The 13,914-nt window shown below is 33.7% G+C and overlaps 1 protein-coding gene across 1 annotated transcript in view; it reads left to right on the top strand.

Moving 5' to 3' along the window:
- Positions 1 to 1,357: 1,357 nt before the first annotated feature.
- Positions 1,358 to 13,914, top strand: part of LOC111999879 (beta-glucosidase 18) — a 20,467-nt gene continuing 7,910 nt past the window's right edge. The window contains exons 1-2 of the mRNA XM_065762153.1: positions 1,358 to 1,472; positions 5,218 to 5,489. Of these exons, the coding sequence (XP_065618225.1) occupies positions 1,358 to 1,472; positions 5,218 to 5,489 (387 nt within the window). The remainder of the gene's footprint in view (positions 1,473 to 5,217; positions 5,490 to 13,914) is intronic.

Below are 13,914 nucleotides of genomic sequence, written 5' to 3' on the forward strand. Positions count from 1 at the left end.
TGGGGTCACGAGGATATACTTGGCATAGTGGTGGAAGTTATTCCTTGTCATCTAAATGTTAATCCTAAAAGGAAGTCCATCTAGTAAAGACTACAAGTCTTTTCCCCTGAATGTAACAAGGCCATCATGGACGAGGTGGATTAGTTACTTATAGCTGATTTCATCCGAGAAGTTTACTACCCCAATTGGCTAGACAACGTTGTCTTAGTGAAGAAAGCAAATGGGAAGTGGAGGATGTGTGTCGACTTCACTGACCTGAACAGTGCCTGCCCAAAAGACAGCTTCTTATTGCCAAGAATTGACTAGCTTTTGGACTCCACTTTCGGGCATAAGCTCCCCACTTTTATGGACGCATTTTCAGGCTATAATCAAATCAAAATGTCAGAAGAAGACAAAGAGAAAACTGCCTTTATCACTAATCAAGGGCTTTACTGCTACAAAGCGATGCCCTTTAGGCTGAAGAATGCAGGAGCCACTTACCAAAGGTTAGTTAACAAGACGTTCAACAGACAGATCGGGAGGAACATGGAGGTGTATGTTGACGATATACTCATCAAGAGCAAGGAAGAGGACACACACTTCGCGACCCTTAGCCAATACCAAATGAGGTTAAACCCTAGCAAGTGTGCCTTTGGGGTATCGTTAGGAAAATTCCTCGGGTTTATAGTATCTCAGCGAGGAATAAAAGCCAACCCAAAGAAGATATGGGCCATACTAGAAATGACCTCTTCAAAAACAGTGAAGGAGGTATAGTCACTGACAGGGAGGATCACCGCTCTCAATAGGATCATCTCAAAAGCTACAGACAGATGTCTGCCTTTCTTTAAAACTTTAAAGTAGGCTTTTGCTTGGACAAGTGAATGTGAAGAAGCCTTCCAAGAGCTGAAGCGCTATTTAAGCAATCCTCCCCTTTTGAGCCCATCAAAGGAATGGGAAGATTTGTTTCTATACCTGGCAATATCAACCATGGTTATGAGAGCAGCATTGATTCGAGAAGAAAATAGGGTATAGCTCCTTGTTTACTGCGTGAGTTAAGTGTTCCAGGGAGCAGAGGAAAAATATCCACGCATGGAAAAGATCATCTTTGCCTTAATCGTTGCTTCATGTAAGCTTCGTCCCCACTTCCAAGTGAACCCCATTCTGGTAATGACAAACCAACCTATAAAGAAAGCAATGAACAAGCCCAAAGCGATCGGGAGGTTATTACAATAGGCGATTAAGCTGAGTCAATTTGACATCGAATACCATCCCAAAACAGCCATCAAATCTCAGGCATTGGCTAACTTCATCGCCAAGTTCACCCTATCAGAAGACGAAAAAACACAAGACGGTTCAGAGATCTAGAAGATACTAATAAATGGCTCAACAGTTCAGAAAAGATGAGGAGTTGGGGTCATCATCAACACTCTTGAAGGAGAAACCCTCAAGTATGAAGTACGGCTTCAAATCCCCACCACCAACAACAAAGCAGAGTACGAAGCCATACAAACAGGACTAAAGATTAAGAGAGACATGGAAGCCAAAAACAAACTCCTCAAAAGCGATTCCAAGCTGATGATAGGGCAGGTAAGGAGAGAATACGAAGCAAAAAAGGGCAGGATGCAAAAGTACCTCAAGTTGATGAACCAACTAGTCCTAGAGTTCGACCAAGTGGACTTTATACAAGTCCCCTGAAACTAGAGCTTAGAAGCAGACGAGGTGGCAAGACAAGCATCGTCAGAGGAAGGAACGGGTTCACCCGATTTGAAAGTGGAAGTACAAAGACATCTAAGTATTGATGAACCTCACACTTTCGCGATCCAAAACCAAAACAAATGGACGAGTCCAATCATCTCTTTCCTTTGAGATGGACAGCTCATAGCAGACATGGACGAAGCGAGGAAGGTTAGGAAGTGAGCAGCTAGGTTCACAATCCTAAATAATGCTTTGTATAAAAAGGGCTTTTCAATACCCTACTTGAAGTGCGTCGAAGAAGAGGAAGCCAAATACATTTTGGAGGAGGTTGAAGAAGGAATTTGTGGGGACCATATAGGGCCAAGGTCCCTAGTTAGTAAAATTATCAGAACAGGTTATTATTGCCCAACCATGAAGAAGGATGCGAAAGAGTACGTGAAAAAATGTGATAACCTCCCCAGAGGTTCGGGAATGTTCAATGTGTCCCCAAAGAAAAGATGACGGCCATAACCTCCCCATGGCCCTTTGCTTAATGGGGAATCGACATCATAGGCCCCATACCATAAGGTAAAAGGNTAATTCACCAATAAGTGCCATAGGATCTTGTGCTTGAGACACAGACACTTTTGGTTTGTTGCTCTCTTAGCAGCTTGAACCTTGTAACAATTAGGACGAATGTGTCTAGACTTACCACAAAAATGACAAACCCAAACAGGTTTACCATGCATCTTGTCCTTAGAATGGTAGGTTTAGTTTCTTTCAAATCAACCCTAATCTTCTTAGTAGGTGAAACTTCTACAGGTTTGACTACCTCACTCACAGGTGGTTTGACAGTTTCACTCACAACCTCACTCACAGAAGGTTCAGAAGAAGATGAAGGAATAAAATTCGTGGAATGTGGTGCAGAATCAAAGATGCTTTCAACATATCCTAACCAGATTTATCAAAAGTACTTTTGAACATTTAGCATGTGATCAAGTTTAGAACTAGCAGATCTAGCAACAGATAAATCATGTTCCAAAGTTTTAACTTTATCAAGCAAAACATGTTCTCAGATTTAACATTGTTCAAAAGATCATTAGCATCAAACAGTTTAACAAGCAAATTTTTCTTTTCAAGCTCAAGAGATTCAATTTTCTTCAGGCAAGTTCTACATTCATAGCATCCCTTAGCAGCAATTTTGCAAAGTTTATTTTATTGTAGGCCTCTTGAAGATCTGCATCCTCAGAGAGTTCCTCCATCAGAAGGGTTCTCTTCTAACAGATATGCTTTCATTGACTACAGTGTGAGCAGTGAAAGCAATGAAGTTTCCATCCTCATCACATCCGACTCATCACAGAAACCTCATTATCGCTAGGGTTACAGCCATAGCTTTACCCTTAGTCCTCAAGAATGTAGGACATTCAGATTTCACATGACCATACCCTTGACAGCCAAAACACTGAGGACCTAAAGAATTATTTGAAAATTGACCAACTTTTTCTTTAGGTTTTTCAAAGTTATTAACCTTAGTGGGATCATTCTTCCTAAAATTTCTAAGTTCAGCAGTGTATGTACCTCTTGCCTTTTGTTGGTATTTCTAAGAAAGTTTTTGAAGTCTTTGGCAAGATAGGCAATCTCTGTAGCAGAGAGCTCATCATCAAATCCACCACCATCAACATCATCAACTGACTTAAGAGCCATTGATTTGGATTTGTTCACTTTAGGTAGGTCAGACTCATAGGACTGAAGAGATCCTACAAGCTCATCAAAAGGGATGGAGTCCACATCCTTGCTTTCGGGATGACAATCACTTTGGGTCTAAAGTCTTCAGTTAAGGATCTAAGTATCTTCCTAACAATTTTAGGTTGATCATAGATTTCACTCAAATTAAAAGCAGAATTAACAATATCATTCAGTTTGGCATAAAATTCATCAAATGATTCATCATCAGACATCCTAATGCTCTCAAATCTAGAAGTTAATTACTGCAGTTTATTTATCTTAACTGTCTTTGTGCCTTCATGCACAGTTTGGAAGATTTTCCAAGCAATATGAGCAACCTTAACATTAGAGATCCTCTTAAATTCCTCCATAGAAACAGTATTGAAGATGACATTCATAACTTTGCTATTGAAGCCAGCTGCTTCTTTCTCAGAAGTTTGCTACTCACTCACAGGAGTAGTGGGCTTCTCCCATCCGTACTCAACGGAATTCCAAACTCTCTCATCAATGGATTTTAGGAATGCTTTCATCCTTACTTTCCAATAAGCATAATTATTCCATCAAAGTGAGGAGGAACAACAAGAGAGTGTCCATGCTCCATGACAACAGGGGTCAAGGATCAGCTCAAAGATAAAAAAAATCTCAAACAAAAGAGCTACCAGCTCTAATACCACTTGAACGGTTTTAGACCCCTTAAAACACAACCAGATTGGCTAGCCCAGATTAATTAGCCAAGTTGTTACTTAGTCAAATTATGCAATTCTAGGTTAAAACAATCAAATAATCATATCAAAATAATAAAGTAGCGGAATAATAAAAGACACAATGATATGATCACCCAGGAAACCACACGGTAAAAACCTGGAGAGGATTTGACCTATCTATCCTCAAGGTAAACTTGAATCCACTATGCGAAAGAATCGAAGTTCATATAGAAGGATTACAAGCTCCCCACTTGACTTCCTAATGCTACCCACTAGTAAAACTTACTGACACGACCACGTGCAAGCTCTGAATCCACTGACTCATTCTTTCTTGAATTCTTCAATCAGCTACAAGCACCCACGCTTGATATTCTTTAAACTTCAATGGTAGCAACCAAGTTGATCATCAAGATGTTGATACTATCTCTAACTTGAAAACCCTAAGCTTTGTGTAAAGGAAAGCTCCTCTAGATCTCACAAGAGATTTACACAAAACAGCAATGTATGAGCAACAATACAACTGGAGCAACTCTAAAAACGTGGCTAGGGTTTTGCCTTATATACCTAGGGCAAAAACATAAAACCCTAAACGTTTAATGAGTTAGGGCTGAATTGGAAATTCTGCAGAAAACGCAATCTGGTCGACTTTCGATCGATCGAGCCAGACCGAAAAGCCTCAATGCATCTACAATCTCTCGATTCCAACTTTACAATAATAAAACAACTTTGAGCACACTATAACAAGACTAAACAAATCGTTTTGATCATGGTTTGCCAATATTACAAATTAGAGTTCTAAATACATAAATTCCTAAACCTTTAGAACCTAACATCAAAAAATCATTTTTTTGTATTTAATTTTAAATAATTGATTTTAAAATATATATTTTTTTTCAATCTCTCTCTCTCTCTCTCTCTCCTTGAAGACAATCTTCCTCAATGTACCCATTTTTGAATTATGTAGACACATTTGATAAAATTAACAATAAGGAGATTCGTGGCAAGACCTAAAAGGTTGTTGAGGAGGAGTAAAACCCATTTGGGAGGAGCATCGATGGTTTAAATAGTGTTGTTAGGATCAAGAACTCTATATTTGTCTATAGTAATAGTTATATCAAGGCACTTTAAATTGTAGCGGCAGTGATCTCTAAAGCTTATACCGGAGCTAAATCCAAAGTGGAGCATATCCGACATAAGATGCTTATGTGCTTGATTATTAGGTTGGATTCAGTGAGAGGTGTGGATTTAGGAGTTAAGGGTTGTAGGAAAAGTGTGATCAAGAAGATGATTGTGTTGTCGAAGTTGGTGAACATGATTGTCTCTAGCAAACAAATTCTAGGTGTGGTTGATGAAGTTTTTGACTTCAAAATTGGTGAAATTGTGTATAGATCTATGTATTTGGTTGAAGTTAGTAATAGAAATTTTTTTTTATAAAAAATTTTGGTTGAATCCATCATCATTTTGCTAGGTTTATTTGTAACCACAGTATATATATATATATATATATATCTTCTTATTTTTTATTTTTTATGGGAGTGTCTGAAGATAATGAATTTTGATGTTTTTATGAAATTTTAGAGATTAGATTGTGTGTAGAAGTTTTGTATTTGGATTGAATTTTTTTTTAATGGTTTTATTTTTAATAGGTTTGATTTTTCTTTCTCCTAAACCGAAGCTTCATCAGAATAATTTTTAATCTTAAAAAAAATCCAAAATAAGAATTTCCTTTTTTTAGAGTATAAGAGGTTTACAAATAATAAATCTTTTAGAGGTGAAAGATCTTTAAAAATGCAATGCAAGCAAGACTTTTACTCAGTTTTCCCCCTTGTTTTCTTTCTTCTTTCATTTAAAAAAAAAAAATCAATTTCTATTTTTTCTCCAATTATTAGCATTAGTATTATTATTATTATTATTTATTAAATTTAAGAAATTCATAAATAACAAAATGTCGTCTTTTTTATAAAGAACTTAACATCCATTTATTATAGTGAACTAAATGATTAAATTGAATAAAAATAAGAGTTAAAAGACTAAATCGAGCGAATAAGAAATTATTGCACTAAATTATATTTTAAACAAAATTAGAGCATATAATTTATGATTTAACTAAAAGAAAAATCATTCATCTTTCTCACAATTATTTCACACCTTTTGTACTTTTAGACATTTTATTTTTATTTTTGGTAAATTTGTACCTGAACCAATAAGATTTTGGTTTTTACCATATTCCGGTTGTTGTACATAAAACGCCAAAATAGCATTGACATTTGGGCCCAATTCATTACACAATGGGAAATTCCTAAAACGCCAAGAACCCGTACCCTAGTCTAAATTATCATTATCCTCAGAAGAACCTTAGATCCGTCCAGCTATGGCCCGTGGGCCTGTAATGGCCACATAAGTGGAGACCATTTGTAAAAGACGAAAAAGCAGCGCTACGTAGAGTTTACAAGCTTTTTACTGTTTTTTTTGAGTTCCCCCTAACATCACTTTTTTATATATCAATATCACAACATTAGTATATGTACACACACACACACACACACACACACACACACACACATATATATATATTGATGATGTACAAAAGTCGTCAATGAATTAATCGTCCACACACGTGCCAATAGGTATACCTGAAGAACAAAAGAGAAGAACCAATCAAAAGGGATCGGTGGGATACCGGCCAAATACCCTCCAAACGTTAAGTTAGTGATAGAAGAATCTTCAAGAACTCAAGAGTGCAAGAGTTAAGGAGAATTTGCATACCTCAAGAAGGGTAAAGTTTGTGGTTTATATAGTGGTAGAGAGCTAACCTGAATCCTTGATACTAGGTTATTTCCTTGTAGGGAGAAGGGTCTCAAGATACTTGGGATCACCTTTCCATATATATGAAATCTGATTGCGTGGTAGGCTTTGGTCGTGATACACAAGTAATTTTCATGTAAGGATGTGTGACTGAGTCCCACGTATGCCCTATGGAAACCCTAAGGAGACGAGTCATCAGAATCTGGGATTGCCTAATCAGTCAGCTTATGGGTTGGTCACCCCTCTTGGGATAAGTCGTCCCTTTTAGGGGTTGTTAGGGACGTTTGGCACCCTATACTGATCAATCAAAAATTATCCTTAGCATATATATATATATATATATATTGTATTTATAAACTTTCTCAAAATTCAAATCTACACTCTGAGTAACATAGTAGCTTATTCTTTGGAATCTGTATGTCATCAATATTTATTTTTAGTAGTAAAATCTTTTATAATCAAATAATGAACCTTTATTTGAATCTTGTTTATACTAAAAACTTATTCATATTTTAATTTGATGATAAAAAATAATAATTATAGAACATGCATTATAAATTCAAATCATATTGTGTTGATTAAAAACCAGTTTGATATCAATTTAAATTACTTATTCCAAAAAAGGATAAAATCTTAGAAATTTTACCCAGTTAATTAAGTTACCTTCAAGCAACACACACCTAACTTTTTGGATACATATAATACCCAGCCTTTTTGCAGTCCTGGCACAGCTTTATGTGTCTTTTTATCAGATGTGGGTCAGCTTTATAGGAAAAAAGAAAAATGAAAAAAGAGATCAAAATACCATTTTTCACGTCTCTCACCAACTCAAGCCTTAGTCAAGCGTCTCACATAGGAAAAATTGAAGACTCATGCGTCTTTCACAGGAAAACAACACCAAACATCTCACAGGAAAAAAGAAAAAAAAAAAAACTGAAATCAGAGTCCTCTCACAGGAAATAACCAACGTAAAAAATATAAAAATAAAAAAACTAAAATCACAATCCTCAGGAAACAACCAACATCAGTAGATCCAAAAAAAAAAAAAAAAACCCATCTCACAAGAAACAATTAACATCAATACATCCAAAAAAATAAAACTATCTCACAGAAAACAACCAACATTAGTACATCCAAAAAAAAAACCCATAAGAACATATGGGAAGAACATAAAATTTTTTGAGGGAGAAGAACTGGGTTGATGGAGGGGAAATCAAGGAGAAGACGAACAGAATTAGAAAAGAAAGCTGTGAAAAAAAAAAAATTAGAAGACAAGGAAGTTGAGCCAAGAGTTTCATATGGGTGAACATTAATTAAATCTTAAAAGATGAGAAAGGAGAAGCAGGTGGATGGGAGAAGATAAGTGTAAGGGTGAAACAAAACGTGTGGTTGAGAAAAAAAAAAGAGAAGTAAAAATAAATAAATTAAAGTAAAAGGTGGCTTGATGGGATACGTGTATAAAAAATTAAAAATTAAAAATTGTATTACAATACAACAAATTATCACAAATTTCAGAACAGTAGAGTTATCAAATCTTTCAGTGAAAATAAAATAATAAAATATTAGATTAGAATTGATCATAATTAAAAATAAAAAATATTGTCACATTTTATTATAAGACAATGTTTAGTTACGAAATTAGTTGAAAGTTTAAACTACAAAATTAGTTGTAATATTTTTTTATTTGGAAGTGAAATTTGACAAATCCACTATTGGATTACATCTTATTTTTATATTTTTCATCATTGTAAAATTTCTAGAAAATTAAAAATTAATAGTTATGTCATCAATAAATTTTTAAAATTCCAAGTTTTTGTAATTTAAAATTATGCATAATATATGCACTTTATTTCCTCAAAAAAAAAATTTATGCATAATATATAAACTTATAGATCATATAGTAAATAATATTTGATTGATACAAAATTTGGCTTGTGTAGTAAGAGCATGTAGCACATGCAATTTAACGGTTAAATTTTCAAAATATGTAGTAATATTTATTTTATTGAGTAAAGTTATAACCTTAAGCTACAACCAGACAAATAAGGAAGGATAAGAGAACATTAATTCACAAGCGCATTAGAGGAAACTCAAATCTAAAATTTTCTTTTTCAACTCTTTACCCTTTATTTATTCTACTATAAAAGGCTAGGGGTGTGCAACCAAGTTGACGATCCACCAAAACCGATCTAATTCAACCTAACCTATTGGTTTGGGTCAATTTTTAGAGGTTGGTGAGTCAGTAAATTTGTCTAACCCGATCCACCTATATTTAATATACATTTTTTTTTTAAAAATTATATAATTTTATTATTTATTCTTTTGTTTATCAACCAAGTTAGGATAGAGCTATATGATATCCTACTAACTTTGAAGCACTAATAAAATAGTTTGTGTTAGTTTGGTAGTAGGTTCAGGCTTATTAGGTTATAAATTTGCTCTTATTTGTATCGGTGTTGTTTGTATTGGTATTGTTTGAATGCTCAATTAATTATTATTATTTTTTTAATTCCAACTCGATCTAGGTGGGCTAGGTTGGGTTAGATCTTTTTTCAACTTGACTATGGTGGGCAGAATTGAAAATACTCCTCAACCCAAAGAAAAATATTAATTTTGATTGAATTGTTTATGCTATGGGTACACCAAAAAAGAAAGTTGAAACAATAACAAATACATTAAGTTGTCAAAGTTGATACTTTAAAGACCAATAACATTCACTTGATACTTTAGGGACTAAAGCACTGGTAGATAAATATTAGGGACTAACAATATAATATCAGCATGGATTAGAGTTTAGGTTTGTATTGTCAAAATTAACAAAGGCATTATATTGTCAAAATTAATATTGTCCAATGACATAATATTGTCAAAATTAACAAACACAATATTGTCATAATTTTTTTCTTTTACATGTTCAAGAGATTATGCCTAACATTTCAAAGAAAATATTGGATTCAATCCAATTTCACTTGAAGTACATTTTTTTCTTTTTTTGGCACCATTTGAGGAAGTACAATTATCTTTCTCCGGACATGTTGAGATGTTATGGCCAACTTTCTTGCAAAGGCCACAAGACTTTTTTTTTTTCTATCCTAATTCTTTTCCACCTTTCATTCGTTTTTGCATCGGGCGACCTTTTGTCTTTGAGAGCGGAGGACAATTAATGAAGCAATCTCCATCAATCATATCATTAATATTAGCATCAACCATATTTTCCTTGTCCACTAAATTTTCATCATCCACCACTAGCAATTCCTTTTCACTTAATGATGCTTCACGACACCAACGTGGTGGTAAATACAAGAACGAAATTTGGTAACAATCTTTATGAAGGAATACACTAAGTACATGACGACAAAGTATACCCCAAAATTCAAAATTCTTGCAACTACAATATGTCATCTTACCATCCCATAATACTTTGTGTCTTTGACTAGTTTCATCTTTATAATATTGTAACACAAATTCAATACCATTTTCTTGAAGCACCGAATATTGTACTGCTCTCCCAAATTCCTCTTGAAAAATCTTGAAAGCATAGGGCGTCAAAACACTACGTGGTTGGTCTTCTAACGGTGACATTGATCTTAAAGAAGAACCTCTATATGTCTCAAATATCGTATCATGTGATTGTGTTTGCTTAATATCTTCAATAGCAAGATCAACCTAAAATTACAAATAGTAAAATAAATGAAAAACTTTTGTATGACACATGAAGACTACAAATATTAACCAAAAAATAATAATAATAATAATAATTATACAACAAAAGAAATCAATGGTACATTATGACTTACTTGTTTGATGAGTTGGATCAAGTTTGTGTGAGAACTAACAAACCGTTTAATAAATGCATTTATACTTTCCGATCTTTCGATTGTTGTTATTCCACCAAAAAAATGCCCACTAAGGTAGCATGGTACCCAAAAGTGCTTGATTGATATAAACCAATTACATGTTTGTTATAAAGCATATCATATTTTGTCATAACTTGAAGCCATTGATTGTCAAAATCTTCACATGACTCTAACTTGTATAACTTATAGAAGTCCATGCACCATTTTGAATATTGATTATGAAGAATTGATGTAAACCAACCATTAAATTTAGCTGTAATATGCCATATACAAAAGGCATGCTTTGTAGCTGACAATTCTTTTAATATTACCTCTATAATTCATGGATCTTGGTCCGTCAAAATTGCCTTGAGTTGATTCCTCATTAAACATGCAAAAGTTTGCTAATCAAATACAAATTTACTAAAACATGAAAATATTTCAAAGGATATACATTATTATTCTACTAATTAATCAAATAAAATTTAAAAAATAATTATACAAATTTATAAGACAAAGAATGTACCTTCATTAACCATCGAAAGGCACTTGATGTTTCATTTCGAAAAAGTGCACAACCAAAGAGAATTGTATTTCCATGATTATTGACACTCTAATACCACTTTTTGGGAAATTTAGATCCCAGTTGATATTATTAATAAGTTTTAAATCCAAGTTGTTAATTTGATTTATTATAAATAAAACTTGTTAAAACAAACTAATATCAATATCATGTCACAAATAAATGCAGCAGAAAAGTAAATAAGACAATATATGCTGAACTAAGAAAACCAATGAAACAAAATAGTTTCACAGTAAAAACCTGGGGGGAAACCTTCTCGAAAAGCAATCCACTATAGCAAAGAGAAGTTTCAGATTTAGTACAAAATATTTGTCCCTAGACTCTACAATCCCTGTAGATGAATTTACAGCAGAAACCTTCTTTCGCTTCAGAACCTCTGAACTCTTCAATATATAAACGCCACCCTTTTGATACACGAATCCCAGTACGTGACTAACCAATAATGCACGGCTCCCAGTATGTGACTAACACACCAACTTGAAGAAGATATTGGCTGCAAAGTTCTTCACTTCATCTACAATGAAGATCAAGAAGCACTTGGTTACAAAACCTTAAGATGCAAAGACGCAGTAACTTTTTTCAGAGAGAATAAGGTACTCGGTCACGTTTTGCATGTATTCTCCTTATATTTTCTTATGTGACGGCCTATAAAATAAACCTTATATATGTCTAGGGTTGTGAGAAAAGAAACCCTACACAAATACATAAGCATGGGTCGAAAATCAGATTTGGAAATCTGAATTTTGTAATTCTCGATAGATACCTCAATAGATAGTATCTGTCGAGCCTCATTAAACCTCAATAGATAGCTATATGTCGAGCAGCTATCGAGCTTAAATAAATCAGCACTTTTTCATTTGTTTCTTGGACAGATTTGCATGGCTTCAATACTAGAATTGAAATCTTATTCTTTAAAGTATTAAACACATTCTAGATTTACCCAATTACAAGTAAAGTGCGTTTTGTCAAAAGATTAGTCAATTATATAAAATATGTCCTTAACACCAACAAAAATACCAAGAGGCATATCATAAGTATTCACCTTATAAGTAGTATAAAAAAAACCACATCTCCATATTTTTGGTACCAATCAAAACAATGAGTAGGTGACCAAAAAATATGCTCCAATCTATTTTCTTCATCGGTTGTAAATGCATATTGCAATCTAGAGTTCTCTTCTTTAGCAACTTTGCAAATTTGTAGAAGATCCATGGTATCATTCTTTGCATTCTTCCTTCTCATTTTCACATAAAGATTACGAAAATCCCTTTGAAAAAATGGAAGTTGTCCATGTTTCGAATGCTTTTCAAGTTCCATAACACACATTACCTCTCTAATTGAAAGTCTAGCTTCTTTCAATATTCATCATCTATAATGATAACTCGATTGGCTGGAAGAAATCGCACTTTCGAAGGGGAGAACAAATCATAATTATGGTCTATAACAAACTTAGTGAAATGCCATTCTTAAGAAAAAATATCAAATGACTTTTGAAAAAAATACTTAAATGAGCTTTACATCCACATTTTAAAGACTTTCTATTTCGTTGCTCCTTAGATGGATTCACTATTTTTAGTGATTAATTACCTTGTCAATGACAAAAGAAATTACATCTTACTATTTCTCTTTTTTTTTTTTCCTCAGTATGACATTTTCGAATTGTAAAACCATATCGATTTGCATAATTTTTATAGAAAATGAAAGCTTCTTCTTCACTAGGAAAACATTGACCAATAAAAGGCTCAAACTCATTTTCTATTGAATTTATATCTTCATGTTCTTCAATAACTCCCATTTTATCTATTGGTCATTCATTCCAATCAATTATTTCATCTCCATAAGTATTATTATTTTTTCCATTATTGGGAAGCTCATTTAATTCAACACAATTCTTTGAAACACTTCCATGAACCTCACTTGCAATCAAATCATTATCAATTTGTGCAATATTAAAACAAAAATTAAAAAAACAATCAACATCATATTATGTGATATATGAATTATATATTACAAATAAAATGAAAATAATAATACCTTCTTGAGACAATTCATTTAAGTCAAAACAATCCGTTGGAACAAATTGATGAGCCGCACTTGCATCTACATTGTCATCCATTGGTGCTATATTAAAACAAGAGTTTAAAATATAAACATCATATTCTATGATAAATGAACTGTAAATTTATATGAAAGTTCAATAAGGGTATACAACACCTTAGAACGTTTAGACCCCAAATAACACAAATACCAATTCAAGTTTTATATCAAACAATTTATGTGCGGAATATGATAACAAGCTTATAACTGAATTGATAGAACAATCTAAGCCAAATATAAACACATCCACAGCAGTAAATATAAGGCAAATGTAAAGGGAAAGAAGATGCAAACACACGGACAACACACGATGTGTTATCGAAGAGGAAATCGAAGTTCTCGGCGTAAAACCTCTCCGCCGCCCTCCAAGCGGTCAAATAATCCACTAAAGAATATAGTTGGGATACATGAACAGCAGAAGACCCTCCAAGCCTAATCTACCCAAGTACCTAAGCCCTCCAAGCTTCTTGCTCCAACGAGGTTACGCCGAACCTATTTCTTCTCTAGCTTC

This window comes from Quercus suber, unplaced genomic scaffold (assembly GCF_002906115.3).
Source record: "Quercus suber isolate HL8 unplaced genomic scaffold, Cork oak 2.0 scaffold_444, whole genome shotgun sequence".
Classification (NCBI taxonomy): Eukaryota; Viridiplantae; Streptophyta; class Magnoliopsida; order Fagales; family Fagaceae; genus Quercus; species Quercus suber.